At 41.7% G+C, this 26768-nt stretch overlaps 1 protein-coding gene and 1 long non-coding RNA gene across 2 annotated transcripts in view; both read right to left on the bottom strand.

Moving 5' to 3' along the window:
* Positions 1 to 523: 523 nt before the first annotated feature.
* Positions 524 to 26768, bottom strand: part of LOC121902416 — a 43696-nt gene continuing 17451 nt past the window's right edge. The window contains exons 3-4 of the long non-coding RNA XR_006097540.1: positions 3691 to 3849; positions 524 to 2605 (exon numbers count right to left, since the gene is read on the bottom strand). This is a non-coding gene — a long non-coding RNA (uncharacterized LOC121902416). The remainder of the gene's footprint in view (positions 2606 to 3690; positions 3850 to 26768) is intronic.
* On the bottom strand, positions 23539 to 25653 carry sox3 (SRY-box transcription factor 3). The gene has a single exon (XM_042419717.1). The coding sequence runs from the start codon at positions 25225 to 25227 to the stop codon at positions 24325 to 24327; it is 903 nt and encodes a 300-aa protein (XP_042275651.1). The 5' UTR covers positions 25228 to 25653; the 3' UTR covers positions 23539 to 24324.

The following is a 26768-nucleotide window of genomic DNA, read 5'->3' as shown; positions in this document are numbered from 1 at the left end:
AATAACAACAACAACAACCACCTCTTAACCAGCACTACACCACCTCACAACTGCTTGAGATTTGTAGGACAGGGGTAATGCACATGCAAATGCTGTTTAAAAAAAAGCTGCATTAAATGGATCTTGAGCTGTAAGTCTGTCATACACATTAACCTCTCAATGGTCTATTAAAAGCTTATATGCGTGCTATTTTTACTCTTTACCATCAGCTTGTGACTTCTAATATCCATACATAACACTTTTAGTTTAATGTACCACTAAAAGCTCCTGCCAGAGATAACTTTTTTCAACCTACAATTGCTCATACATCACATATGCATATATAAATAGCTTTAGAGTATTTCTAAATGTAATTTTCTTTTCATCCTATAATATCCATTAAAAGAATAAAGGCTCCACTGCTGATTATGTTTTTTCTTAGAACCTTGATTCTAGGTATGATTAAAGAGCATTTTCAGTATATTGTAATGTCAAATTTAATTTAATTATTAGCTTATATAAAATTATGTACATGTTTCTTATTTTGAGTGAGCAGACAATGAGAAATGCTGATTTAGAAATGCTAGATAAAAATTAAAGGATCTACATATGTGAGTTAATGAGGGTTACACTTAGTGCCATGTGATGTTCATATGTGGCCTTACATCAAAATGAAAAAAATAATACAGTGGAACATAAAACAGTGGTTGGTGGATGGTTAAAAAAAAAAAGTTACTTCCATTCTTAACATTTTAGTACTGGTATGTTTCCATTGTTTACCTCCAATATAAGGCTGAAATTGTCAGTAATGCACTAAGTGCATTCACTGTGTTTTCAGACAGAGCTTATGTGACAAACTTCTGTGGCCACTCCTCATTCCAGTTTGCTTCTCCCAGGAACAAGCTGTCAAATACTCTGAAATTACACAGTTTGATTCCTGTGCAAGCCTTCATTTACTGCTAACCTTGTCATCTATTTTTCCCTATTAATAGCGACAGATTACTCCTCTTTCCCTACACTTCCTCATTAAGAGACGTTTTACTAAGCCATTAGTAAGAAATTGCTCATAATTGACTTATATTGGTTACATAAAGGTTAAAATCTTCATTTTGTGATACAAAGACAATATATTAGCAACTAGACAAGCGGATAAAAAATAAAGGGTAGGCGTTTTAAAGTAGTTTTGCAACTGCAAGATAAGAAAGAGTCAAAACCAGCCACTGATATAATCTTATTGGACACAAAGATAAGCAGCGTCTCTGATTTAAAGTTAAGAAATGAGACTGATGTTGAGATAACAAACCACCCAAAATAACTTCAAAAGAGTCTTCCGATATAATATTTGCAATGCTTTTCTGGTTACAAACTACACACTGTACTACCACAGACGTCACCAACAGCTAAACACATGCCCACAGAGTCTGACTCATTCAGATGTCATGAAAATAACCGCAGGTTTAAGAACTGCGTACTGATTCACATGCCAAATGGCTGTTGAAAACCTTCATGACTTCTATTTAAAGGGGTGATTCTATTTCCTTGTGTTATCTTCAGCTTCTGAGTTGTGGTTATTGGCTATTTTAGATGCCTGTTCACAAACAGATTATGATTAAAGCACAGAGCGTAAATGTATGCACCTTCCCTCGTATTATTTTTCTCCATAACTTTCTTGAACAGGATATCAGTGTGAGGGCAAGTTAAGGACTCTGAGAAACTGTGTATGAATTCACCTTTTCAATTTTAGGACACACATGCACCACAGAGTGGGGATGCACACTGACAATGACTGATACTGAATGACAGGAGGCTCCCTCTCTATGTTACAACAATACCGTGAGCCATGTAACACAGGGGCCCCGTGTTCAGCGGATGGGCTTACACCCTGGACAGGTATGTACCATGCAATTATCAGACTAGCTCAGAGCATGCAATAATCAGTAGGTGCTGTTCCATTAAGTATGGGGGCGGTGGTGCAAACAACTTTAAAGAGAGACCACTAGTGTCAGGTGTCGAGATTTACTTCACCTGACTAATTTTCCCTGCCTCGCAACTGCGCAGGGTGCTCTCTCAGACGAGGACCATCTCACAGCATGACATGGGCCGCAGTGGGTGTGCCCAAGCATGGGAGAATGTGTGTAGGTGTGCTTACAGTTTTAAAAATAGGGCATGCCTGAGAGACAACTGACAAACTGAACGCATGTGTGTGTTTATGTTTTTGTCAAGGAAGACCGTGTGAATGTTGCCTGATTGTGTCTACGTCTGACATGTTGCATGAGAGTGTGTGACAGCTCCATCATCAGAAACAGAGATATGCAGAATGAAGAGATGGCAAGAATGTGTGTGTTTGTGTGAGTGTTTGTACAGTTAAGGGTCTTGGGCAGGGTTGCGTGGTAGGTGTGTGGAAATATGAGGAAGTAGAATAAGCTTAAATGCTAGAAAATAATAAAATAATATAATAAAAATAAAATAATCTGATAGATATGCGTGATTCCTGATTGCGTGTGTGTGTGTGTGTGTGTGTGTATTTGTGTGTGTATGCATGCGTGTGTGTGTTCAGCCATGTCTGCAGGGTGAGGTGGAGGCCGATGCTTTGGCAGCAGGTCTGGCACGTCTTTCAGGCCCAAACCTGCAGAGGAGAGAGAGAAAAGAGGCAGAAAGCAAATAGGTGTGAGAGTCTGCCTGACTTCATGTGATATGCTTCACTTACACCTCACCATCACTTCAAGCTCCTTAAAGCACAATCAAATCAGATATAGGTCCAGTCAATTTAAAGTGTACAGTCACTAATACACTGAAAAGCATTACATGAAGTACATCACTTTTGGTTAATTTACATGTGTACACCCCGAAAACAACTTCTAATATATCTCTAAACACACCAACTTCTTGTTTGCGTCCAGCTGCATGGTTTCCACTTGATACAGTTTTATGATTTTCCCTTTTATATTTATGTTTAGATTCATATCTACACATTTCTGTTACCAAGAGCAATAAGCCAGCAGGTGGGGGATCGTTGTTTTGCTTTGGCATTTCAACCAGGCGCATCGCTGTTGATGAACACATTGTATTTCAGCAGTCACTCATGTCAGGAATGTGTACAAAATCTATTTGCAGCTTATTTTTAAATTTAAGTGAGTTTCCCCTCTGATTGTCGTTTTAATTGCAGCCTTTACAGATTCAATGTTAGATTAGTATATTAAACATTGTGCGCTACCATCCACCAGCTGGGCTCCTCAGTCATCAAGGTGGTTTAGTGCAGTGTGACTAAGATTATACGTTACATTTCCAAATTAAGTCAAACCTCTGCTGCGGATATCATTAGATAAAAGGATTTCCTGAATAATATCCAGATAATACCTTCACCTACATGGGAAGACTTCTAAAGAGAGTTATGTGTCTCCTAAGGCAGTAAATCACTCTACATTGTGACCACGGCATAAAAGTGACGTTGGAGAGTGTATCAACTCCATAACCTCAAAGGAAATCTCTATTCAGTTTCCATAAAAGAACGCCTTAGCCAACTATCGCTGTGGGGCCGGTTACAGAAAGAGAGAATGGATTAAGAGAGAAAACAGAGAGGAGAAAAGTGGAGAGTGTACAGGTGAAGTCCTATGGCTATGGAGGTTTGCTCAGCTGTGCGGTATTCTTTTCTGCGCCCCACCCAGTAACCAAAGGCTGGGATATCTTTCCATTTCACTCTTTTCCACCCACCCTCTCTCTCCATCTCTCTTTCATATTTGCACAGGTGAGAGGACAGCAGTCCAATAGGTGTGGGTGGGAGACTTGAAAGTCAGGTTTGCCTGGCTGGTGGAAGGAGTTCACCTGTGGATGGATGGAGATCAGATGGCAGGGGCCCAGCCAGCCTTTTGTCTGGAGAGACAGACAGCAAACACACAAACATACAAAAACAGAAAAATCTTGTTAGTGAGCGATTCACTCAAGAGATCATTAGTCATAATGACCTGTTACGCAGTGAAAGAGTAGGAGTGAGGGGGCTCAACGGTATAAGCGATTGAAATAAGGCGTTGCAATGTGAAGGACACAAACCTGTCAGACACAAACGATTCTAGAGAATCGCAATAGAGCACGCAAGATAAAGGGAGGGACCGAAAGAAGGGAAGACAGCGAGCAGGGCGGAGAAGGTGGAGTAGGGCAGGAGTCATAAGGGTGGGGAGGTTTTGCTCCCTGGGCCAAAAGTTCAGAGTGAGGCAGAGCGAGCAGGTAACCCTAGCCACCATGTGCCAGAGTCTCACGTGTTCCCCTCATTGTCTTAACAGGCTGAAGCTCAGGTTTCTGGAGCACAGAGAGCTTCCTGGGAGCTGAGGTCCAAGCATCACCACCCACACACAACCTCACCCATCTACTCCTCGGACCCCTCACCCCACCCTGCAAAGGTAAACACACACACAATAAGCAAACACATGCATAGTATGTCAACACATACACATGCGAGCATTAGGTAAACACAAGAGTACATGCTCAAGCCTGAGAAACTCACCTTTATGTAAGGACAAGCAAAACTGCTCCAACCAAATTGGTAAATAATGTATAGTTGGTCCAAATCAAAGCGAGGCCTTTATTATTAGAGAAAATTATTATGAGCCACTCAGAGCCTTTCCTTGAAAAAAAACGTACAGCCCATGCGACATAATGGTAGCAACCAGAGAAACGAGTCGTAAATCACCATAATTATCATTACGCCCATGTCAAGAGAGCCTCACTCACAGACATGAGGCGGGATTATCAGACATGAGGATATATACACCAGAGGCAATTTCCTTCCCTCTCTCCCTCTTAATTTCTCTCTCTCTCTTTCCTCTTGGAGAATTCCACCAGAGGATCGTTGTCTGATTCATAACTTAAGTCAGCAAGATGTTAGTCTTTAGCATCCTCTGTCAACGCTGGGTCAAGGTGCAACTGAGTCCAAATTCCTTTCTAGATTCCTGCTACCACTGTGCTGCACATTGTAATTTCAAATTTTAAATAGTTTATTCTACGTTTTGCTTCCTTCTTTTGGCAAGTTTCCAATTGTATTATATACTTCAACTCTGAGAGTTACATGCACTGCAAAAAAGAAAAAAAAATTGTCAGTGTAGGAACTTTCTTTCAACTTGTTTCTGATAAAAGAAATCATAAAAAAAACTTGTTCAAAGTTGTGAAATCAAGTTTAATTTTTCTAGATTCTAGTGCAGCTACTTGCATCCTTTCTTGTTGCAAAACATGCTAGTCACTAAAAAGATGATTCTAGCTTAACTGCCTTTGACTCAGCACTTTTAGATACACCATGACCTGGATGACTAAGAATTTTCACTGACTTCAGGGATTTTAGAGCTTAGTTTTGACAGACTTGATATAATAGAGATTTCTCTTTCTTTTTTTCTTTTTTTGCAACACAGACTGAGAAAAAGTAAACAAATCGGAGCCCTCAAATGGTCATTGTGGGATTTTTTTAAGAACCACTTTGCGTTCCCAATCCATTTTTTGCATTCTCTCTGATCTATACAAGAGAGTTGAGCTATATTAAGATATACTATGTAGCCTATTAGCTATAGCTGCTGGTTGTAGCTCAGCCTCAAGTCTGTATCATTGCAGATGATATTAAGATAATTAGTGGAGACAAGTTAAACTACAGTAGTTTTCTACACTGAACTTATGACTGACTGCAGCTGTAGCTATGATTGTAACAAGCTGTAGCTATGACTAGATTAGTTTTTGATTGGTGTAACTACATGCAGGGTTGTGTCTTTCCAGTGAAGCTATTCCTGAACTACAACATATATGTCATATCTGTTAGAAGCACTAGGTTCAAATCCTGAGTGTCTGGCTTTAGGATGCTCTCTCGGATAATGTAATAGGAGCAGTAAAGAGTTGCTGTAGTACAGGTATCATGACCAAGTTCATAACACCATAGAAACAACCACAACTGCAGCTATTGCGATATCCATCCACAGCCACAGCTACAATCACAGCCAGTGAATGTATAGCCTACTGTCAGAGCTCAGCCTTTCAATGTATAACGATGTGTTACATCAGATGTGTTACATCAGCTATCCTTTCTATCTGTGTTACCCTAAAATGGGAGTGCATTATAACCCTTTCAAGGACTAGCCCAACACAAACTCTTCCAATGGATCAGGGGGAAAGTATTCCAAGGGAACACAAATCATGTTGTGAAGTAAAATAAAAAATAAATTGTACACTAAATAGCAGCTGAAACAACAGAAATGCCACAAATTTATCTGATAAAGTATTTTTTTCTTCTCAGCCTCTCTCAACTAGTTAACTTAATCATTCTGAACATGACAACAACTCAGTCTCCTCCGTATTTACAAAATCAATTTCTGTTTCTTACCAAACAATTAATTGTGTGGTTCCCAGTAAAAAAAAACAAAACAAAACTTATTTTCATTATTATTAAGATGGTACACTGGGCAATCTGCTTTTCTTTCTCCATATTGACTTTAAACTGTTTCATCATTCACCAACATTTACGGTATTCTCTCTGTGTCTCTGAAATCTTACTTTTGGTGTCTTTTTGTCACTCTCTCTCACTCTCTCTCTCTCATGGACTACAAGGATCCAGACCTGAGTCCTGTGATCCCCCAGAACACACAGAGCCTGGAATTACTGTGATGTCATCAGGATTCCATGAGGCCTACACAATGACCATCTCCACAACAACATAACTCAACCAGCTATCGGTTTGAATGTGTGTGTGTGGGTGTGTGTGTGTGTGTGTGTGTGTGAGAGAGAGAGAGAGAGAGAGAGGAGTGACTATAAACCAAACACACTCACTAAAGCCTGACCCTAAAATCACATTGCAGCAGCTCCCAAGAGAGACAGTACTTCATATGAGCATGAAACACCAGTTACCTAACATATCCAGATAAAAACACAACTGTGGGATCCTGAGCATACTCATAACCTGCATCTCTGACCTCGAAACTGGGCATGGTAGCACATCACAAACGGCTGTCATTCCCTATAACGACTGCATAGACACAGATAGTTAATGGTGTCTCTCTCCATAGGGGGGAATGGGCCTTGCCTTCCCAGCCACTGGTCACTCCATGATTGCTGTTGACAAGGTGCTCAGGCTAATGGGCCCCCACTGGGGGAACAAAAAACTCCAGAGAACTAGCAGGTACATGAAGTCTCACCTGATCAGCTCATGAATGTACTAGTATCATGACTGACTGAATCACCAGGATGAGAAAAATGACTAAAAACTGAATCATTACCAAAGAGAAAAGGGCAGTGAAGTGAAAAAGGAAAATTATACCAAAAGTCACAGACAGACAGTATTATATTCTTCTGATCCTTGTTATTTCGCAATTCCAAATGAATGTCTGAATTAAATGAATTGTGTTTTAATTGTCTTACTGATTTATTTGTTTGTTTTTAACATATAGGGTTCCCCGGAAAGCATACATTGAAACTGAGTGGATTATCCTGGTGAAATTAAATAAACTGAACTGAGTAACAAACTAACTATCTGACTGCATTCTAAGTGCCAGTGAGAAATTATTTTATCAATATACCACTATGTAAATGATTGTTGTTGTGTGTTAACCTGTATACATACAAGGTGTGAACAAATTTGATAACACCACAACAAAATAAGGCTTAAAAGTTCAAAAGTTAACTTACAGTTAAATTGATACTTGTCTGGTATCAACAGAAAGGCAGCAATACAAAGTTCCTCTGATGTTATGGGAATGCATTATATTGTCAGGTGTTCCTGTTTTTTTGTCCACCACCTGTATTTTTTTCTGCTCTTATAAAAGTTAGCAGCTTTGAATGAAGTCTGGCTTTCTTCTGCATCTTGGAGCCTCCACAGAACCCTGGGGTGCTGTATGGAGGTGTGAATGCTAACATGGCTCAATCTGTATGCCACAGAGAAAAACAATCCATGCTAATCTGCCGTCACAGACAGGAGTCCAGTTAGGCCAATCAGGAGGGGAATCATCTGGAGTGGAGAGGGTTCAGAGAAGCCTAGATCAGGCCCCTGATTGCAACAGGGGTGATTTGCAGCTAGAGAACAATGATGGCTGCCTGGGTCAGCACTGATGGAGAGGCTCTGACTGCACCAGCAGAGACAGCGCAAACTCACCTGACACTCATGGACTGATGTGCATACATGCATGAGCACACGTGCAGGCGCACATATACACAGCCAGCAAAAATACTCACACTTTGTGTTAGTCACAAAGGTACTGGGGCTGACCCTGCCAGGTTTACTCTGTGACCTAAACATGCCCCTAAGGCTTGCATTTGACCCTCTGCATTTCACTAACAACACATAAACCAAAACAACTCAGCAAGCTACTTCCTATGAACTAAGCACAGATAAAACGGGAAACTAGCTTTGCCCTGCAGCGGCGTATGTAAATACGACGGGAAAGGCTGAGGTTTGCATGAATGAAAGAAGGGGGGAGTTCAGATGTTAAGTGTGCATATGAGGGGAGTAAAAAGAGAGAGGTAAGGGAGGAGAAGGGGAGGGGGGATCACCATCAAGAGTTTTCTTTAGAGCATCCCCTTTGATCTTCCCAGTCATCATCTGGGGAAAGAGGAAGGACCACAAGGGACGAAAGGTCACTTCAAAGTGACCCTGTGGCTTTCTGAGGAGGTCACCAAAACTGTCACTGGCAGCATCCACACCTGGAAGTTATGGTAAATTCTGGCCACAACAAATAGATTTAATGCCCTCAAGGAGTCACCAAAGTCTGGGTGTTTGGAAGATTTTGGAGGAATACTTCCCCTTCGATTTGACTGCCATGTTTGCAAAATTCTTTAACTTCAATCAAATCAAAATTGCACCGAATGCAAAAATAATCTGTTTTCTAAAACAAATTCAGCCCATCTGACATTCAATTACTTCTCCCTTTCTCTTGCCCTCTACATCAGTTGCTACATCAGTCCCTTCAAGTGTTGCCATAAAGTCTTCTAAGATTAAAGTTTTGGATCATTGCTCTCAAACTGGAATAAAATTTGTTGGCTCATCTTGCCAACACAAACTTTTCTCCAAGTTCATAAGGGAATGCTTGAGTGATTTCCAGTTTAATAAAATCCTTCTTGCCAATAATGATATAGATCCTGAACAATATTGCTGTATTTACTGTTCAATAGTTGGTCATTGATTGCAACACTAAGCTGTCAAAGCATGTGGCAACAAACTTATGCTCACAGATTTTTATGGAGATTTAAAAATGCTTGCCAAATAAATACGATTTTTACAGCCAATTAAAGTGTCAAGGTCCTGCAGCTGTGAGGTGCCTATTTAAAGTGGATCTGCTCTTACTTGCATCTGGAGAAGATAGTGGTATTAAGAAAGAGTTAATTCAGGGTTTGCCTTGTGTGTTTTAAAGTGGCCGCACTGTTGCCCCAGGTCCTGTGTGGGAGTTGAGAGGCTGGCTTTGACGTGCAATACTACATGAGATTGCTCTCAGCTTCTAGAATAGGCAGGTGAGTACATGCACATGCCTCCCCCCCCCCCCCCCACCGCACCCCCCCACACACACACACAAACACACACACACACACACACATACACACACAAACACACACAGAAAAATGGATACAAAGTCACAGGACGTGTAGGGATCAAACTCATTCATCTACTGTGTTAAGGAGGGTGCAAGGACAAATGTGGATTTCAATATGGAAAAGTTCCTATATCAATTAATTAATTGAATATAATTTTACCAAAAAGTTCCCCAAAATGTTTTGTGCTCATAGCAAAGAATTCCCACTCTGTTTTGTAAACATACGACAGTGATGTATGGCTTATTGGACATCATTGGCTGATAATAGAGATTGGAAACCATGACTACCATTGGCAAATACATCCTGTGTTAGACCTTGGGGGCATGACTCATAACACCAGAACTAACACCTAATAGTTTGAGGATTCAGTTGTTATTAGTTCTCTTCTTTGATGCTGATGGGAACAAACAGGCAACTTCCAGCAGCCAGCGTACAGTATACCCCAGAGCCGAGGCAGGGAGGCCTGGTGAGGGTGAGAAGGCAGTGGGGGGGGAGAGGGGGTGGATGGGGGGTGGGGGGTGGAGAAGATTTTTAGGGTGCCTAGGAGTTTCTGGGGCTGAGTGGGTCTATTTAGCCCCCAGCAGATTGCCCCCCTCTCCTTCCCTCCCCTCCTCCTCCACCCCTCTCCTCCCCCTGGCTTTGTGTGCCCTGAGCCCACTCCTCCCCCTTTTGTCACCCGGGCATTCCGCTTTGGTTAGCACACACAATGGACGCTCAGTGCTCACCCTCCTGACACTGCATTCTGCCTGTGCACCAGGGAGTGGGCACGGAGAGGGGGAGGGAAAGGGGGTCCAGGGGGGAGGGTTAAAGGATGACAGCAACTCACCCCATGTGACCAAAATGCCATCAAGTATCAACTCCCCCCTCCTCTTTTTCAAAGACCATCGTCTAACTTCAACCATCCATACAGATGGGCAATAAAACTAGTGCCAGCGGGCCTGGTTGGCACGGTGAAAAACAAAACCTCTACTTCGCTAGCCAAACAAACGAACAGGTGTCTCTTATGGCTGACTGGCTATGTGGAGTCCTGCCTTCACCCAGCTTGCCTCTCAGAGTCTGTGTGCCCAGCTACATGTGTGTTCCCTTCATCTTTATGCTGCTGGGCACACATCCTAAACGGAATTTTAAGACCTGGCCTCGGAACATTTTTGTCTGAAAATTAATCCCCAACATCGACAACAGTAAGAGTAAAATTGGCATAATTACAAGTCGAGGCTTTACTACTTTGACATGTTTATCAAAGATTTGGAACTCTTCCTGGCCTCCAGCAGTTTTGCCCTGCTGATATAATGGCAAGAGTTTGACATGTCATGGCTTATGTTATTTTACAAATAGCTGCACATACACAGTTCCACTCCAAATATGTGAAAGTAAGCCTACAAGTGATAGAATCTCCTGAACCCAAACATATAAACATAGCAACACACTAACATGTAACAAGAGTAGCGTTGTCTGTAATCTGTACAGATACGGCCTTTTAATAGAAACACAACAGTGTGACATGATCATATGTCATTTGAAAGAGTCACAGGTGGAAAAAGTTTAGAGCAAAGTAGCAGAATATGTAACTGTAATCTGACGTGAAATTTAATTCCTATCTAAGGATAGCAACCAGTGGAGTGCAAGAGCATGACTGGGTCTGTATATGTGTGTGTGGCAGCAGCTCAGGGGCTGGTGGGGGGTTAGTTTGAGTTTCAAAGACCCTGCTTGTTCGCCCATATTTCACACCACGGTGACATCTTAAAGCCTAGACAGGCCTGGTTGCTTCGCCCTCTCTTTCACTTTCTGAGAAAAAAGGGGAATTGGGATGTGAGGGAGGGGGGTACTGAAATATATGCAAATGGTCCCCCAGAGGGGATACGAATTTTATGGGTTTAGAATTTAGTTCAGCCAACCTGAATAATCAAATGTGGGAACAAAAAAACGAGCCCCCCACCATCGCACCACCACAACTCCATACCTCGAGCTTCAACCCCCCACCTCAGGCCTCATCTCTGTTCCCTCCTGCCAGGTCCTCACATAAGAGGAGCTCAGTACGTCCAAACTCTTATTAGGATCTCCTTACGGGGCAGGGTAAGGGAAGAGAAATGAGGGGGGTAAGAAGAGGAGGAGGGGTTTGAGGAAACGAGGAGAGGGGCTAGTGTACCTGATCAGGCAGAACTGCCGGCTCCTGATTACGACACCATTTTCTCAGCAGGCTTCCCAGCCTCATCCTGCTTCTGTGAATATGGAGCACAGGGCCAGCCAATCCCCACAGCACTCCCTCTCATCTAATGGCAGAATTAAGACCGTTTAGAGTGATTTCCTCTGCCTTCATGGTCTCACTCTGAAAGAGCTGAATCTTTTTCCCTTTGCGACGATTTACAATGTGGGGGGTCTGGCATGCAACGGGTGAGAGAAAAGTTCTACATGACTGAACATAACATTACAACAGGTGGGGAATTGAACAGAGACACCACAGAACATGGCTGAGAAGAATTTTACTTCACCTATACATTGTCGTTACATTCAACCGCTATTTCAGTTTTATTTTTGTGGCACACTTACCCTCATGTGGGTTTATGATTTTACAACCAGCTTCCCTGGGGAACCATTGTCAGAACCAGTGCTATATCTCCATCGCTGTGTGTTAATTTTGGGAACCTAAATCAGGCTAAAAAGAATACACTAAGTGTTGTTTTTCCAGTAACATGTTTTTTAATATGTTCAACTTACTGAAAATGACCTATTTGTTGATTGAGGTCATGGTTTCATATGTACATGAGAAACAAACACAAAGTAAAGTGATCCATTTTGTTTTCAGCATATTCAATACCTACACATATACTTGTAAAACGTACACCTGTTACTTTAACTTACGTCATTTGACCCCTAAGTGTAATTGTTTGGAAATGTTTGGGGTTTTTTTCAGGCTGAAAATTTCATTCAAGTCATCATTTGAGGTGCTTTGGGTTGAAATGACCCTGAAATGTCTGAAATGTCAGTTCAGATTTACTATAAGACGCATTAGTTATACTTGATTGTGACTGCAGTTCATTTCATATTTCATCATGTTCAAGCTGAAGAATTAAGTGTTCCTTTATGGGTGGATAAATTCCTTCTACTTCTTAGGCTAAATAAACCATTAAAAAACTATTCACTGGATTATTTAAAAATGCATTGTCACAATGCTGACAAACAGGCCTGCTTTTCTTATAGCTCATGAAAAGTTGACATTTTGGATATACACAGTTTTCATACAGCTTAGATTTGTTCATTTTATATACATGTATTCCTAAAATGAAAGTAAAGCATGCCAAGGGTTGAAAGCTGATCATGTGTCAGATCAAACTGATTCATAATGACACTAACCCAAACACTGCGTAAATCTGGACGCAAATCTGCTTAAACTCACTCCTTCTATGTCAAACTGCATTACATCAAGCCCATCATTCTGGAATATGGCATAGCACCATATCAAACAACCACAGTTTGAACCTGTTGCTTTTGTATTTCCCATGCTGTCTAATGATTCCCCCACTTTTCCTCCAACCTCCAGTAGACAAATCCTTCGGCTTTATTGCCCAGACTCAAGGGCTGCAGGTGCACAGGCCACAAAAGAGAGAGAAGGGGGAAGGAGGGGAGTGGAGGGGATGTAGGGGTGGAGGAGGGGATGGGAAAGAGAATGGTCAGTCGGGAGATAAGAGAGGAAGGAACAGAGCCCCCCTACCCTGGTTTAACCTCTACACCCACCCATCCTTCCCCTTACCCTGGCCCTATCCCTACCCTGCAACACCTCTCTGTTTTGCTCCACTGCCTTGCCACACGTGAGAGGAGTGCAAACTGCGAGTGGTGCCGCCTGGCGCTACCAGGCCTTCCTGTGTGTGTGTGTGTGTGTCTGTGTCTGTGTGTATGTGTGTGTGTGTGTGTGGCAGGGGACAGGGGGCAGGCGTGGCAGAGTGGCCATGTGGCGGGACCGGCCCTTTTCTTCTAAACCAGTAGAGGAGCAGTAATGACTATGAGCTACAGCTGTGCCCACTGAGGCTTGCCCTACCTTGCCCTGCAGTGGCCCCTCAGCCTCATATCACTATGTTGCCCTCTGCTTCTGGCCCCCGCTACTGTTAGTGCAACCTACAGAGTATGAATGTTTTTCTACACTGAAATCAAGGTGGGATTTCTCAAAAGAGATAAATCTTGGTCACTTATAAGGCTACTTCATAGGTTAGTGGTACTGAAGACATTTCTCAACATGTATGAAAAATTAGAGATAATAAACCATTATCATGATGTTTATTGAATATAAAATAATTATCTAACTTTATTTAGCCTGAATCAAAGTTTTGCACATTTCATTTTCTGGCATATAATTACTCATGTAAAAATGCATTAATTTACCTTTTCAAAAACACATATATCACTAAGTACACAGTTGTGATCAATGGTTCTGCTTTTATGTATTGAAACTGGAGCTGCAACAAATTATTATTTTCATTATTAATTAACTTAAAGATTATTTTCTCAATTAATCAATTAATTGTTTGGTCTTTCAAATGTCAGAAAACAGTAAAAAAAAAAAAAAAAAAAACCCATCACCATCATTTTTTTTGTTCAACCAGTCTAAAACCATTAAATAATCTGTTTTCAATTATACAAAACAGGGAAATGTGCAAATATTTGCATTAGAGAGGCTTCAACCAATCATTTTTGAAGAAAATGAATCAAGAATCAATTTCCAGAATTGTTGCTGATGAATCTTTTTGATTGACTAATTTATTCATTGACAAACTGTTTCAGTTCTAACTAAAACCGAGTGCTATCCCTATGGGTGGAGCTGAAGAACATTTGTACTGTAATGTGGGTGAAATCAAATATGAATACAGTCATGTTTTACTAGTTTATTGTCCCTTTTATGACCTACATGTTAAATTGTTTAAGGAAATTCAACAAGTGGAAATTATTGTGATCTGTGATGGAAAAAGGTGAGTTTTAGTTGAAAATAACATTTTTGTTGTTTTTTGTTTTATGTGTAGTGCAGCATTTGGAGGTTGGTACAATGAGGTAGCATATGTTAATTGGTTATTTGAATTTACATTTGCATATACAGTGTGCGTGTGATGTGTTTATATAGATTAGATACACTTGCTTTTTGGATGTTGTCCTATGACCCTGATGGGTGTATTATCAATTCAACAAGACCTGAAAATAATTTTCATTCATTCACTCATTTCTGATGCCACTCAGTAGATGTCTTTATTAATTTTTATCATTTTTAAACCATAATTATTTAGTGCTCTGCATTTCTTTGATGATTTTTTTAAGCTGAAAATGTAAAGATCAGGAGGACTGTCCTCAAATCCAGGAGCATAATGTTTTAAAAAATGATCATAAAGAAATACAAACTCCACCTCATCATCAAAGAGGCTGTGAAATGGAAAAGTTTGTTTGATGTTTAAAGGCCCAAAATGTAACTTTTTCACATTAAAATGTCTAAAAATAACAAGACCTGTGTTATATATTTTGTTGAGTTGTGTTATATTATGCCAAATGTTTTCAACAATGTTCACACACTGAGAAATCTATAATTTTAATCAAGTTAATGTTCATTTTGTCGCCTGTCAATAGCATCATATCATCTTCACGCATGCGTCAGTGTTGTGGTTGTCTGCCAGAAGCTGACATAAATTGACTTTTTATCCAGTTTCAAGCCACATTTTTATGATACCTGTTTTAGATCTTGGTCATTTTAAACTATATCTTTTAACTGGATGAAGGATTTTAGTCATCATATGTCTGGATCTTAAGTTATCAGAGAAACAAACTGAGCAAACATTAGCAGTAGCTCAGCTCACAGCCCCTCTGGATGTCCTGTGTATACTGAACAGCATCAGAGAAACACTGATTTTTAACATGAAACTGCTTTATTCAGTGTTTTTACCAGTTTCAATCACCGGGTCCATTTGTTTTGGAGAGAAGGGGACCTTTGTGGATAATTCGGTTCCCGGTAAAAACCTCCTGAGCGATGAACACTCTAGGAAAACCCTAATTGGGAGAAGCTGACTGCAACGACGGCAATGGTTGTTGTTTAACAATGAAGATAACACCTCCCTCCTTGTCATTGTTTTGATTGAGTGACCCTTGGCGGCAGAAAATTACATATTGCGCATTTAATGAGTCAGGTTAGGGGAAGTTCCGAACAGGACAAACCATATGAGTCACCTATAGAGCAATGAGGAAACACCAAACCGAATCAAATGGCAAATTAAAAACTTAGCATGCCAGGTCCAAGTGTTGACTGGGCCTCCAAATTCCACCTGTAGACAAAAAGCCACATGATTTACCTACTACTATACATACATATAATATGCCAGAACACTCTACCTTGCTCTTTGTCACATATACATGTATAAACAGACAAACCTGCCTATGTTACTGGAGCTGCTGTGCTGGGAACACACCCTCAGGGACAGGAATAACAGGCCACTCCAGAGCATGAGGACATCTGAGACACAGTGGCACCATACAAGCATGATGACTCTTTAACGTCTTCTTATCTCCATCCCTAATCCTCGGCTGCTTCAAAATCAGCTACTGTTTACACCAACCACAAGTCAAGAGTAAAAGTAGAAAATGGACTTTCTTAATTTTGAATGACTAAAGTCCACTAGAAAGCCATTGAGGAAGGCCTCTAGTGTGGTGGGAGCCTCATATTGAATACGGATTGAAATTTACATGACAACTTAGGAAAAATGCTTTTTTATTACTCATTCATCCCCTAAATCACTTGGCTCACCCGCTCCTTTCCTCCGCCTGAGCTATTAAATCACCATCTTGACCCTGCGACCTGGGGCCGCAACCATAAAGAGCCCCCTGTGGGTCAGAGGCCTGATTGTAACATTTGAATATGAAATAGACTTGGTTGGGCCTGGAAACAGCCCCATGCACTGAGACAGAGGCTGACCCCCAGGAGAGAGGCCTGCCTCAGCAGCCCCGGGCCTGGAGGCTCCCTCTTCTCTCAGCGAGGATTTACTTGGACTTGAGAAGGAGGGAGAGACAGAAGAGAGGGCTGAAGTCGGGGGTAAGTGGGGGAGGAGGGGTGAGGATGAGGGGGTGAAGCGGGGTAGGGCTTGAGTGAGAGTGAGGGAGAGGAGAAAAGAGAGAGGGCAGACATTTGAATAAGACAAGAAGCGATTGGTGTTTGCATGACAAAGGAGCCCGCCATCTCCCCTGATTGGTGTCACAGTGCGGCACTAAAGCCATGCAGGCCCCCCGGGCTGGGGTGATGTGTGGAGCACAGTCATGTTTATGCATCCAAGGTGTGATATTAGGGAGGGATAGTGGGGGCCCGTCGTCAAGTTTCGGGTTGAGAAGTTTGTGCGCATTTTCTTAAAAGGAGAAGTTCACATTATTCTGACAATAAATTGGGACAATTTATCTTCACTTAAATTTACAATTTTAAGTGAAAATGGAGCCCAAAATGCTGCTTTGTCTCTTTCTGGACTATTCTTGAAACTTAAAGAAAATTTACAGCCAGCTATAAAGGCAAAGCATAGGAGAAGCATTAAAGGATAACTTCACTTCATAACAACTTGGGTCTTACTTTGTAGTTTGGGCCATTTTGTTCTGTTGGTTATTGATAACATTGTAGTGAGAAAAGTAACTGCTAAGATCTGGGAAAATGGTGATAGTTATATTCTAATGGGACAAGACAGGTTGTTTAGTTTAGATGAACTGTCTTGGCTTAAACAAGCCAAAAGTTAAGCCAAATCATCTAAACTACTTTATTTGGAGGAGTGAGTGCATCCAAAATGTTGGTAATAAAATGTCATTGCAGAGAAAAACTGTATGTACAACCAGGGAAAGTACGATGGGCCAAATTTGAACTTTGACCCAAGGCAAAAACGTATTGCCTAAGTTTTTGTTTTCCAAATAAGATTGGCTAACCTGGGAGTTTAACACCTGTCTGATGGTCTGAGTACTTGTGTTTCTGGCTTCATCTGACTTCTTTTTAGCAATGCTGCTCTGGTTCCAGATCTTATCATAACCAATAGGAAAGATTGTGCAAACTACAAAAAAGGCCCATATTGCAATGAATGAAAATGATCCTGTGAGGCTGGATGATCTTGATAAAAATCTGTGTACAATTGTAGTCAAAATATCTTTAAAGCATGGAAAACTGTATATGTTTTTGCTTCTTTATCTCTCTGTTCCCACAGTGTTTCCACAAATAAATAAAATACCTTGTTCTTTACTTGTGGTCCCAAACCTACTAATTATTCCAGAGAGGTGTGAAGACCACCACCCTCACTGTCCCCTGCTGGGCTGTCAGTGGAGTCGTCAGCTACTGCAGGTGGACCCCTGGCACCACTGAGTCCTGACCATCCATCTCCCCTCCTTCACCCACTCATGCTACCCCTCCTTCTTAACATTTGATGGGAACAATGACAATACAAGAACAGAGATGAGAGAGGATCATATGAGTAGGCAAATCCAGGGACTATGAGGGGATTTCACAGCTCAATAAGTTTGGACAATCTGTTTACAATCCCCATTATTACAGGTCCCATGGGAGTAGGTGTATGCATAAACATTGATGCATTTTCTCAGACTAGATATTGCAGACTAGCTGCAAGTCGGTCCACTACTTGAGACCTGCGCAAGCAGTGACACAAAAGTGTCTCGAGTACAAGAAAAAGTACCAATGGGGGCCAAAAAGAGGAAGGACGAGAGGAGCGCGAGTAAGAGTTAGTGAGGTCACACGCTCACACTCACAAAATGTACACACACACGCACACACACACACAAACTAACCCCCTGCAGACAAAGCCTCCACAGGCTCATCTGGGCAGTGCTGCTGGCCCTCGGGGACACACCTCCAAGAGAGATGGCCTGACTAACTCTCCATGGCAACTAATCAATAAGTGACACAGTCAGTCAGGACTGACCCGTAGCCGAGTGTGTTCCACCTCCCCCCATGTTCCCAGGGTTACACTCCCATAAACCTCACACACACACATACAGACTGGGCAACGGTAGAAGACAAAATGCCATCAACCTGAACAGTGCCCCCAGGAAAATAAATCTTTGTTCATACTTTGGGTGCGCTTGACAACACACCTTTTTTTCAGCATTTGCGAGCGCTTTTCACACATGGAGTGTGTGTGTTTGTGTGTATGTGTGTGTGTGTGTTGGGACGGGGGCACGCTTGGGCACAGGTTATGTGTGTGCTGTTGAATGAACACAGCTCCTGACAATAGCGATATGATCAGAGGGCTTCTGAAGGAGCAGAGTCACCACACCACCATTGTGTATCTGTCAATCTGTGTTCCCTCTCACTGTCCTCAACAAACACTAATCAATAGCTGTGGCCTAGATGAGAAGCCTAATCTTCCCCCTTGTCACCCCCTTAACTCCTTATCCCCCCGGCCTCTGCATTGTCTTGCAGCAGTTCCATACTCACTTCACTGTCCCTAGGCATATATACGTCTGCACACGTACACTTGGCCCCATTTTTCTAGGCTCCCAAGACAGGTCAGAAGTGGGGTCAGAACTGTAGTTCGGCAAATTAAAAGCAACGCTACATGCTCCAGTGTTCATAGACAAAGTAATGTGTGTTACAGAAAGGGACCATCTGCGGCACACTCGAGAGTCACACTCAAGAGTCTCGTTTTGGTGTCTGCACTTTCCTTAATGCACATTAGAACCAACCGTTTGTATGTAATTGCCCTTACAGGTTATTCAGGAAGAGGCCTCTTAATCCAGTTTCATTCTTAGGTTGTGTGCTTGTGTAAATATGTGTATATGCGTGTGTGTGTGTGTGTGTGTGTGTGGTTTTACACTCTTCTTCCAACCACAATTACAAGCAAAAACAAGTTCAAGTAAACCTCACCAGCGCTTAGTTGAACAAAAAGTCAAAGGATCCTCATCAGAAAAACTTTCTAAACATAGAACACAGGCAGCAAAAAAGCAGAATCCTTCCATTTCAACTGTTCGTGTGATTTATATTTGTTTTGTTTGGGACAAAAGAGGCGGTAATCCTGTCTCATATTTGACGAGTCTCATATTCACACACACCTGCCGGGACAAAGTAAACACACCTTCAGAAGCAGACACCTTAATGGATGACCCTCGTATTAAAATCTAAGTCAGGATAAATCCTAAAGCAGGAATGTTGACATGATATTGTACAGAGACATGCCCATTCCGGATATGACTGATGAGAAGTATCACCATCATAGCCAACTTGTGTCGCGTATACAGTGTGTACATAGGTCGAACAATATCATGGTCCTTCTCTCTGTGAGTAAATAAAAGTCTGCTGGAAGGTTTATCAGTTTCCGCAGTGCGCTTTCCTACTTTTAGTTATTTGAGATAGACTGTTGTTTAATTTCCTTGAATTTGACTTGGACTCAAGATTGTAATACAGGTGTCAGGTGTTTCTAACATATCCTTCAACAGTCTATTATATCAGATAAAAGCCAAAGTTTTGACTAATGCTGATTGAACAAATCATTCACATTATATCAAATGTCATTTTTTGTAGTTCAGATGTAATTTTCGCTCTCAATTTCTTTATGTATCCTACCCTAAAGCCTGGGCGCCAGAAAGTCTATAAGGCCTTAATTCAACCAATTTACTTTCCACTGACATAAACTCAAGTAACTTGCTGCTGGGCGGATGCAGTTTCTTGAGTGGCGGCATGCTTGTCTTTGAAGCATTTCCCACTCAGCATTCCTTGCGGTTGTGTAAGGCATGGAGATCCAACCACAGCTATCATTAATGAGACATTTGCATCACGGAACAAGTCTGTCGGTGCTCACATACGTTCAGACAAGGAGCTGAAAATTGGGGATGTACTTAAAAGAGGAGAGGTATAAAAATGGTCAAATGTGATTTTCTAGTGTTTTCTCTGAGTGCTGTCAGTGAATGAGTGAGTGAGTGGGAGAGTGAATGGAGAGGGATTGAGAGGACAGTGCAGTGGAGAGGGATGGCTCTCAGTGGGTCAGCCCAAAAGCCCTGACCCCAGGAGGATTTGATGCCATTTTCCCACGCAGGGAGTCGACCTGAGAGGAGCTCGTTAACAACATCTGCCCCAGTTCAGGGAGATTAACCCCCACCCCCAACCCCCGCACCTCTACACACACACACACACACACACACACACACACACACATAAACACACACCGCTCTGCTGTCAATCTCAGTACCTCGCACAAGTCCCATCGCTCTGGACAGGCCTGCCAAAGCTGGACAGGCCACTCTAAGCCCCTCCAGGCTCAGCTCAGAAGGCCTCCTGGAGATCCCAGCCACAGCAAATCAATACAGCCTGACTGTGTCATAGGTGCAAATCCAAACTGCACTCATCCATTCACCCATTACACTCAGACTATGTTGTTAGGTGATGTCTGATCTGTGCATCAGAGGAGGTTCCAGATTTGAGTTTGAGATTACATGACGGCGGGTGTATGTTCAGAAGGTGTGTTCCCTCTGCAAGTTGCCCAGCCAGTCGAGCAGGCTGATGTGATGTCACCAACGTCAGTCTGTCAGCCAGATTTGTGTAATGACTTTTCCACTCATCACACTGACGTAAAAAAGAGACAGTCAAAACACACTCCTATTGCTTTTACCACCTTTTTCACATATACTCCCACAAGACATGCAACTGGCAGGGCATGTTCTGGCATAATATGGGGATAGACGCATGTGAAAAAACAGGATTGACTGAAACATGGCCTATGGCACTGCCGCTGTTAAGCTGCAGCCTTGCATGTGCAGCACACGGACGCTCACGTACATAGGTGCACACACAGGCACGGTGGCAGAATCCACTGGGAATCTGCTGAATCCATGTTCTACAGGGCTATAATTAGGTTAGTTTTTGGAGAGGGGGTTAAACAAACAGGGGCTGTGAGGTCATAGGCAGATGGAAGTGGGATATGCCTGCACTTGCTGAGTGGGCACAGAGCTCCACATGACAGGAGAGAGAGGCCCTCCGGGCGCTCAGCAGGGGGAGAGTGAGGGGGGATGGGGGTGGGGGTGGAGGGGAGCCCAACTCTGATGGCCTCACTGCCAGAACATTCAAACAAAATCAATAGCCACGCAGTGTCCAGCCACACACCTTTCGCCGAGCACAGATTTTCATTCCTAAATCATTAATCGGCAAGAAATTTCTGTGCCAGTCTCAGCAATCACACAGGAAACCTCAGCTTTCCAAACAGAAATTCTAAGTAAGGAATATTTTACTGTACAGAAATTTAGCATCAGATTTTAAGCAGAAAGTTGGGCATTTTAGTTGAAAACTTTGCGTATTTATCATAGGAGTTGTGCAGATGAAAGACATCCTGAGGTTATATTAGTTTGATAAATGACTAAAAACCATCACTCTCCAGCCCACAGCAAACACCACTGACACCAAGGAGCAGGAAGAGAAAAGCTGCTTAATTACAAAAAAATGAGTTGGAGAGTGTGATTAGGTGACGGGTGGCTGCTGGCACGCTGGAGTGACTTAAGACCCTGTCAGTGAATGCAGGGAGGTCTGGATAATCTTTCCCTCCACAAAGGTGCGTGGGGCTAATCCAGGCCGCGGTACTGAGCTGTGGATCAAGTCCTACAGGGAGTGTGGGAAGGCCAGCAGGACCGCCACTGCTTCGGCCCTCTTGGTGGCCAGAGCTTATTCATTCCAAGGTACACTGCAACAGCGGGCCGGTTCATTATTCCAAACACCTTTGCCTTAAGAGTGTCAGCTACAGTACGTTTGCTGAGGGACAAGGGACAGTTAAGTTCAGTATAATATATTGAAACATAAGATCCAATATAAAGACTGCTTCAGTCAACATTATACATTTTAAATAAACCAGCTCAGAGGTGGACAGATTTCTGCATTGCTTAAAAATTTCTAAATGTGCAGAAGGAGAAAATGAGCACAACAAAAGTTCTGCTGTGCACATCAGAAATTATACACAAGAATGTCAAAATTAGAAAATGCCTTCTCAACAAGCAGAACATCATTATTGATCATTTAAATACCTGATTTGATCCTTTAAAATAATTTATTACATGATTTATGTTTACCACCCGTAAATAACTGTCAAATTGTATAAGATGTGGCACATCAAGACTGACATGCAAAGTAAATTACATTTATAAAGCTTTTCAGAGCAAATTTCAGATAACAGCTCCTGTGTTTTATTGGGGGGGGGGGGGTGGATTATAATTTATAAATTGAATTTTTAAAAATCAGAATAATGTGTGAAGTTACACCATTTTAAATTGAGTTTCTTACATTTATTTTAAAAAGTGGAAATAACCTGAGTTCTTGTGATAAATTGTAAGAAACACGTTCATACTGAGGCAACACAGTGATGACAGCCTATGGAAGAAAATAGTGATATTATGCCTTGATCTATATAGTAAATACTGAAATAAGTGAGGAAAGGTGAACTTAAAGGAAAATTGTACCTGGATAAGGAAAGAGCGAGTTTATCAGCAACTATTTTAAGAAAAAAAAAATGAGAATGTTTTTCTAATAAAGAACTTTTTTATACAATATGAATTCAAAAAGTAATGCACCTGTAAAAAGTGTATTTATATTCAATCAATATTAAGTGTATCATATCAAAATTCAGCAGGCCTAAGAAGAAGTCTAATTATATTTTTAATTTCATCTGGATATTGAAAATGTTACAAATAAATTTTGAATGCAAATGATAATCCAATCACTCTTCAAGGTTTGTAGAGAAATACTCAAGAAAGTAATCAAGAAAGATAAACCATTTTGCCTGGATTTTTTAAAAAATGAATTGAGGACCAATTGTTTGGTCATTTCCACCATATTATCTTTGAGAAAATATTAGGAGCAGATTTTCATTCAGTGAGCTGCACATCTTTAAACATCAATAACATTTTGTTATCACTTTTATGCTCACTTGACTGTTGGGAGATACCATGTACTCAAAGAGATTTTTAAAAACAAAACACACTAAATATTCCCACGAAATTTCCAAACCTTAAATTACACACAAAACACAGAGTCACAAATCATGTTTCGTACAAATTTATTCAGCATTTAAGAATAGAGGATGGTCTTAAAATATGTAGAAACGTCAGTTTAAATAAACCTTTTCGTTCAGAATAATGAGTAAACATGACACTGTCAAAAACCATCACAGAACAGAACATTTTACAAAACAAAATTTGAACATTTCACGTGACAAGAACATCGGGTTCACAAGCTAAAAAAAAAAGAAAAACAAAATCTTACTATAAATAAAACTTGCGTTTGCGACCCGCACAGTCTTAACATATTTTAACCTAGATCATGAGGGGGGAGGAAAAAAGAAAGAGAGAGAGAGAGAGGGAGAGAGAGAGGGAGAGAGAGAGAGAGAGAGACTACAAATTTGGACACAGTCGAGACAACTGACATTCTACAAATTAAGTGTAAACATTTATGAACCAACTTTCCATCCAGCTTTTCTGAAATACACCAGCCTCTTCATGAGGCCACATGCCTTTTCATAGAGAGAAAATATGGCATTATTTAAAATATAGAAGTCCGATTCTTCTACATAAGTTGATTGCTTATGCTTGTGATAAAAAGCCTCTTTGCAATGCAATTTACTCTGATGGACTCAACGTTCAGTTTCGGTCCATTTAAAATGCTTTTTCTTTTTTTTTCTTTTTTTTAAATGGACAACTCAAAACATATTGAGATAAAATTGTTTTTGAACAAAACTGATGAACGTTGTTTCTTTAGCAACCAAAAAGTTCAAGTATCCAAGTACTTTTTTTTTTTTTAAAGTTTGAAGTCTTTTCTTTCTGTTGCTCTCAGATGTGGGTGAGAGGTAGCGTCCCATTGACGCCAGTCCCTGCGGTCTGATAGTGCGGATGGACGCTGTGTAACCGGCTGCTCTGCAGGGAGGAATGCTCTGCGCTGTCCCCACCGGGAGGCAGGTACATGCTTATCATATCCCTCAGGTCCCCCAAACACGCCCTTTGAGAGTGGGACGTGATGGCCGGCGGCGGTGAGCTCGGCTCGGTCTTGCACACGGACGCCATGGAGCTCAGTCCCATGGCGCTGGTGGTCTGCTGCGTGTAAGCTGGAGACATGCTGTACGTGGAAGCCGCATTCATGTAGGTCTGTGCCGAGGACATCATCGGGTACTGGAGCCCTGCCATCTCGTATCGGTGCATCTGCTGAATCTGGGGGCTGTTCATGCTGTGATGCTGAGGGTAGGCCAACTGGTCCTGCATGAGGGAGTACGCGCTGTTTGTCCACCCGTTCATGTGCGCATAGCCGTCCATCCTCTGCCCCACCGACACCGAGTTGTTGACGGCATTGGCTCCTGGCGCCAACAGTCCCCCGGGCAAAGAATACTTGTCTTTCTTGAGCAAGGTCTTGGTCTTCCTGCGGGGACGGTATTTATAATCCGGATGCTCCTTCATGTGCATAGCGCGCAGACGCTTGGCCTCGTCGATGAATGGTCTCTTTTCAGCGTCGGTCAGAAGTTTCCAGTCAGCACCAAGCCGCTTGCTGATTTCAGAGTTGTGCATTTTGGGATTTTCTTGTGCCATCTTCCTCCGCTGTCCCCGAGACCAGACCATGAAGGCGTTCATCGGCCGTTTCACCCGCTCCTGGTCGCTGACACTGTTGTTCTTTGCGCCCGGCGCCGAGCCCGAGTTGGACTGCGGGAGCGGGGTCTTGAGCTCGGTTTCCATCATGTTATACATTCGGGCGACTTTAAGTGTTCACTCACAGGCACATTTAAAAAAAAAAAAAAAAAAGTTCACAAAACACCACCAAAAGTCAAAGAGGTAGAGCTACTGACCAGTCTCATAAGAAGATTGGAAAAAAAGTTCTGCCCAAAGAGGCAAATGTGTCTGCAGGTGCTTCTGGTTTCTTTCCGTTTACAGCTGCTCTGTCCCCCTCGGCTCTGAAACAGAAGTCTGAAAACTTGTTCGCCAAGCTCATCTGTTAATAGGCCTAGTGGCCGAACCATGTGATGTGGATTGACAGCATGACAATGAGGAGGAGGCGACCAATCAGCGCGCAGCTCCCTATATCCACCGCCTAACCAATGAGAGCTGGCAGCGCTGTGTTTTGGTTAGAGGAGGAAGGAGAGGTAAAGTTTTAAAACAGCAGCGCAGTTCTGCAAACTGAACGCAAAACATGAGAGATTTACAATATTTATAATCTGAGAATGAGAATTTGGTAAATGCAGCCGGTTTATTTTGTACAATGAAACAGCTGTTGCCTCATCGCATACAATATATATATATTTTTTTTAACAAATCAAATCCACAAATTGTCTATTTTATTCATTTCTACATATGTGACTCAAGTTGAATAGAACCAAGAGTCAAATATGCAAATAATAAGTGTGAAATATAGTGTGTTTCATATGAAACCGTGCATGCTGAAGGGTAAAAAAAAAATCCTTAGGCTAAATGTCACTATACTAATTACAGAGGCAGATCCCAACAGGCTAAAACCGACACACCAAATACTTGATGCAAATACTTCAAGTAAAAAGTGGAATATTGGAATAAAAAAGGCCTTTGGCGCAGAAATTATGCCTTTCATCTCTACCTGCTGTCAAACATGCCGTCAATCACAATTTCACAAACATTCATCCAGTCTCATATCAGGATTTCAGTGCAGGCAAAACCTCAACAGACTGATAAATATATATGTATATATTTTTTAAGATGGCCTTAATTTTTTTTCATTAAACTCCATTTTGACCACCTGCTCGGTAGTTTTTGTAGCCTCCTTCAGCGCAGTAAAAACTCCTCAATATGGATTTCCTTTAAACTGGAGTGAAAACCTGTCTGAATAATTTCTTCCAGATATAATTTACCTCATGTAGAAGAATTCTATGTTAGTATCAATGTATTGAAATAAAACAGAGTAATGATGATTCATGATTCATATTTTTTTTAAAATATAACTAATGTGTGTCAGATGCAAATTAACTGATCTTATTATCTCATCAAATGACCTCCTTCTTTTACTGGGAAAATAAGACAAAGATACTTAATTCTAAATGTTTCTGCAGTGTTGAGGCACCCAACGCAAAACTTTAATACATCAACGACCTCTTGTGGAGGGGACGGGCTATCTCTTTAGTCCCGGAGGAAACGTCTGGTTTGAGACGCCGCATGGCAAACAAGTCGCCCGCTCATGTGCTCATCCTAAAATCCACAGCTGATGTTTGCTGACTTGTTTTTCTCTCTGCGGTGTTAATGGTTATTAAAATGATCGCCGTGGA

The sequence above is a fragment of the Thunnus maccoyii genome, chromosome 8, assembly GCF_910596095.1.
Source record: "Thunnus maccoyii chromosome 8, fThuMac1.1, whole genome shotgun sequence".
Taxonomy (NCBI): Eukaryota; Metazoa; Chordata; class Actinopteri; order Scombriformes; family Scombridae; genus Thunnus; species Thunnus maccoyii.
Note: the sequence above shows the minus strand (reverse complement) of the source record. Positions and strands in the feature narration are given on the sequence as shown.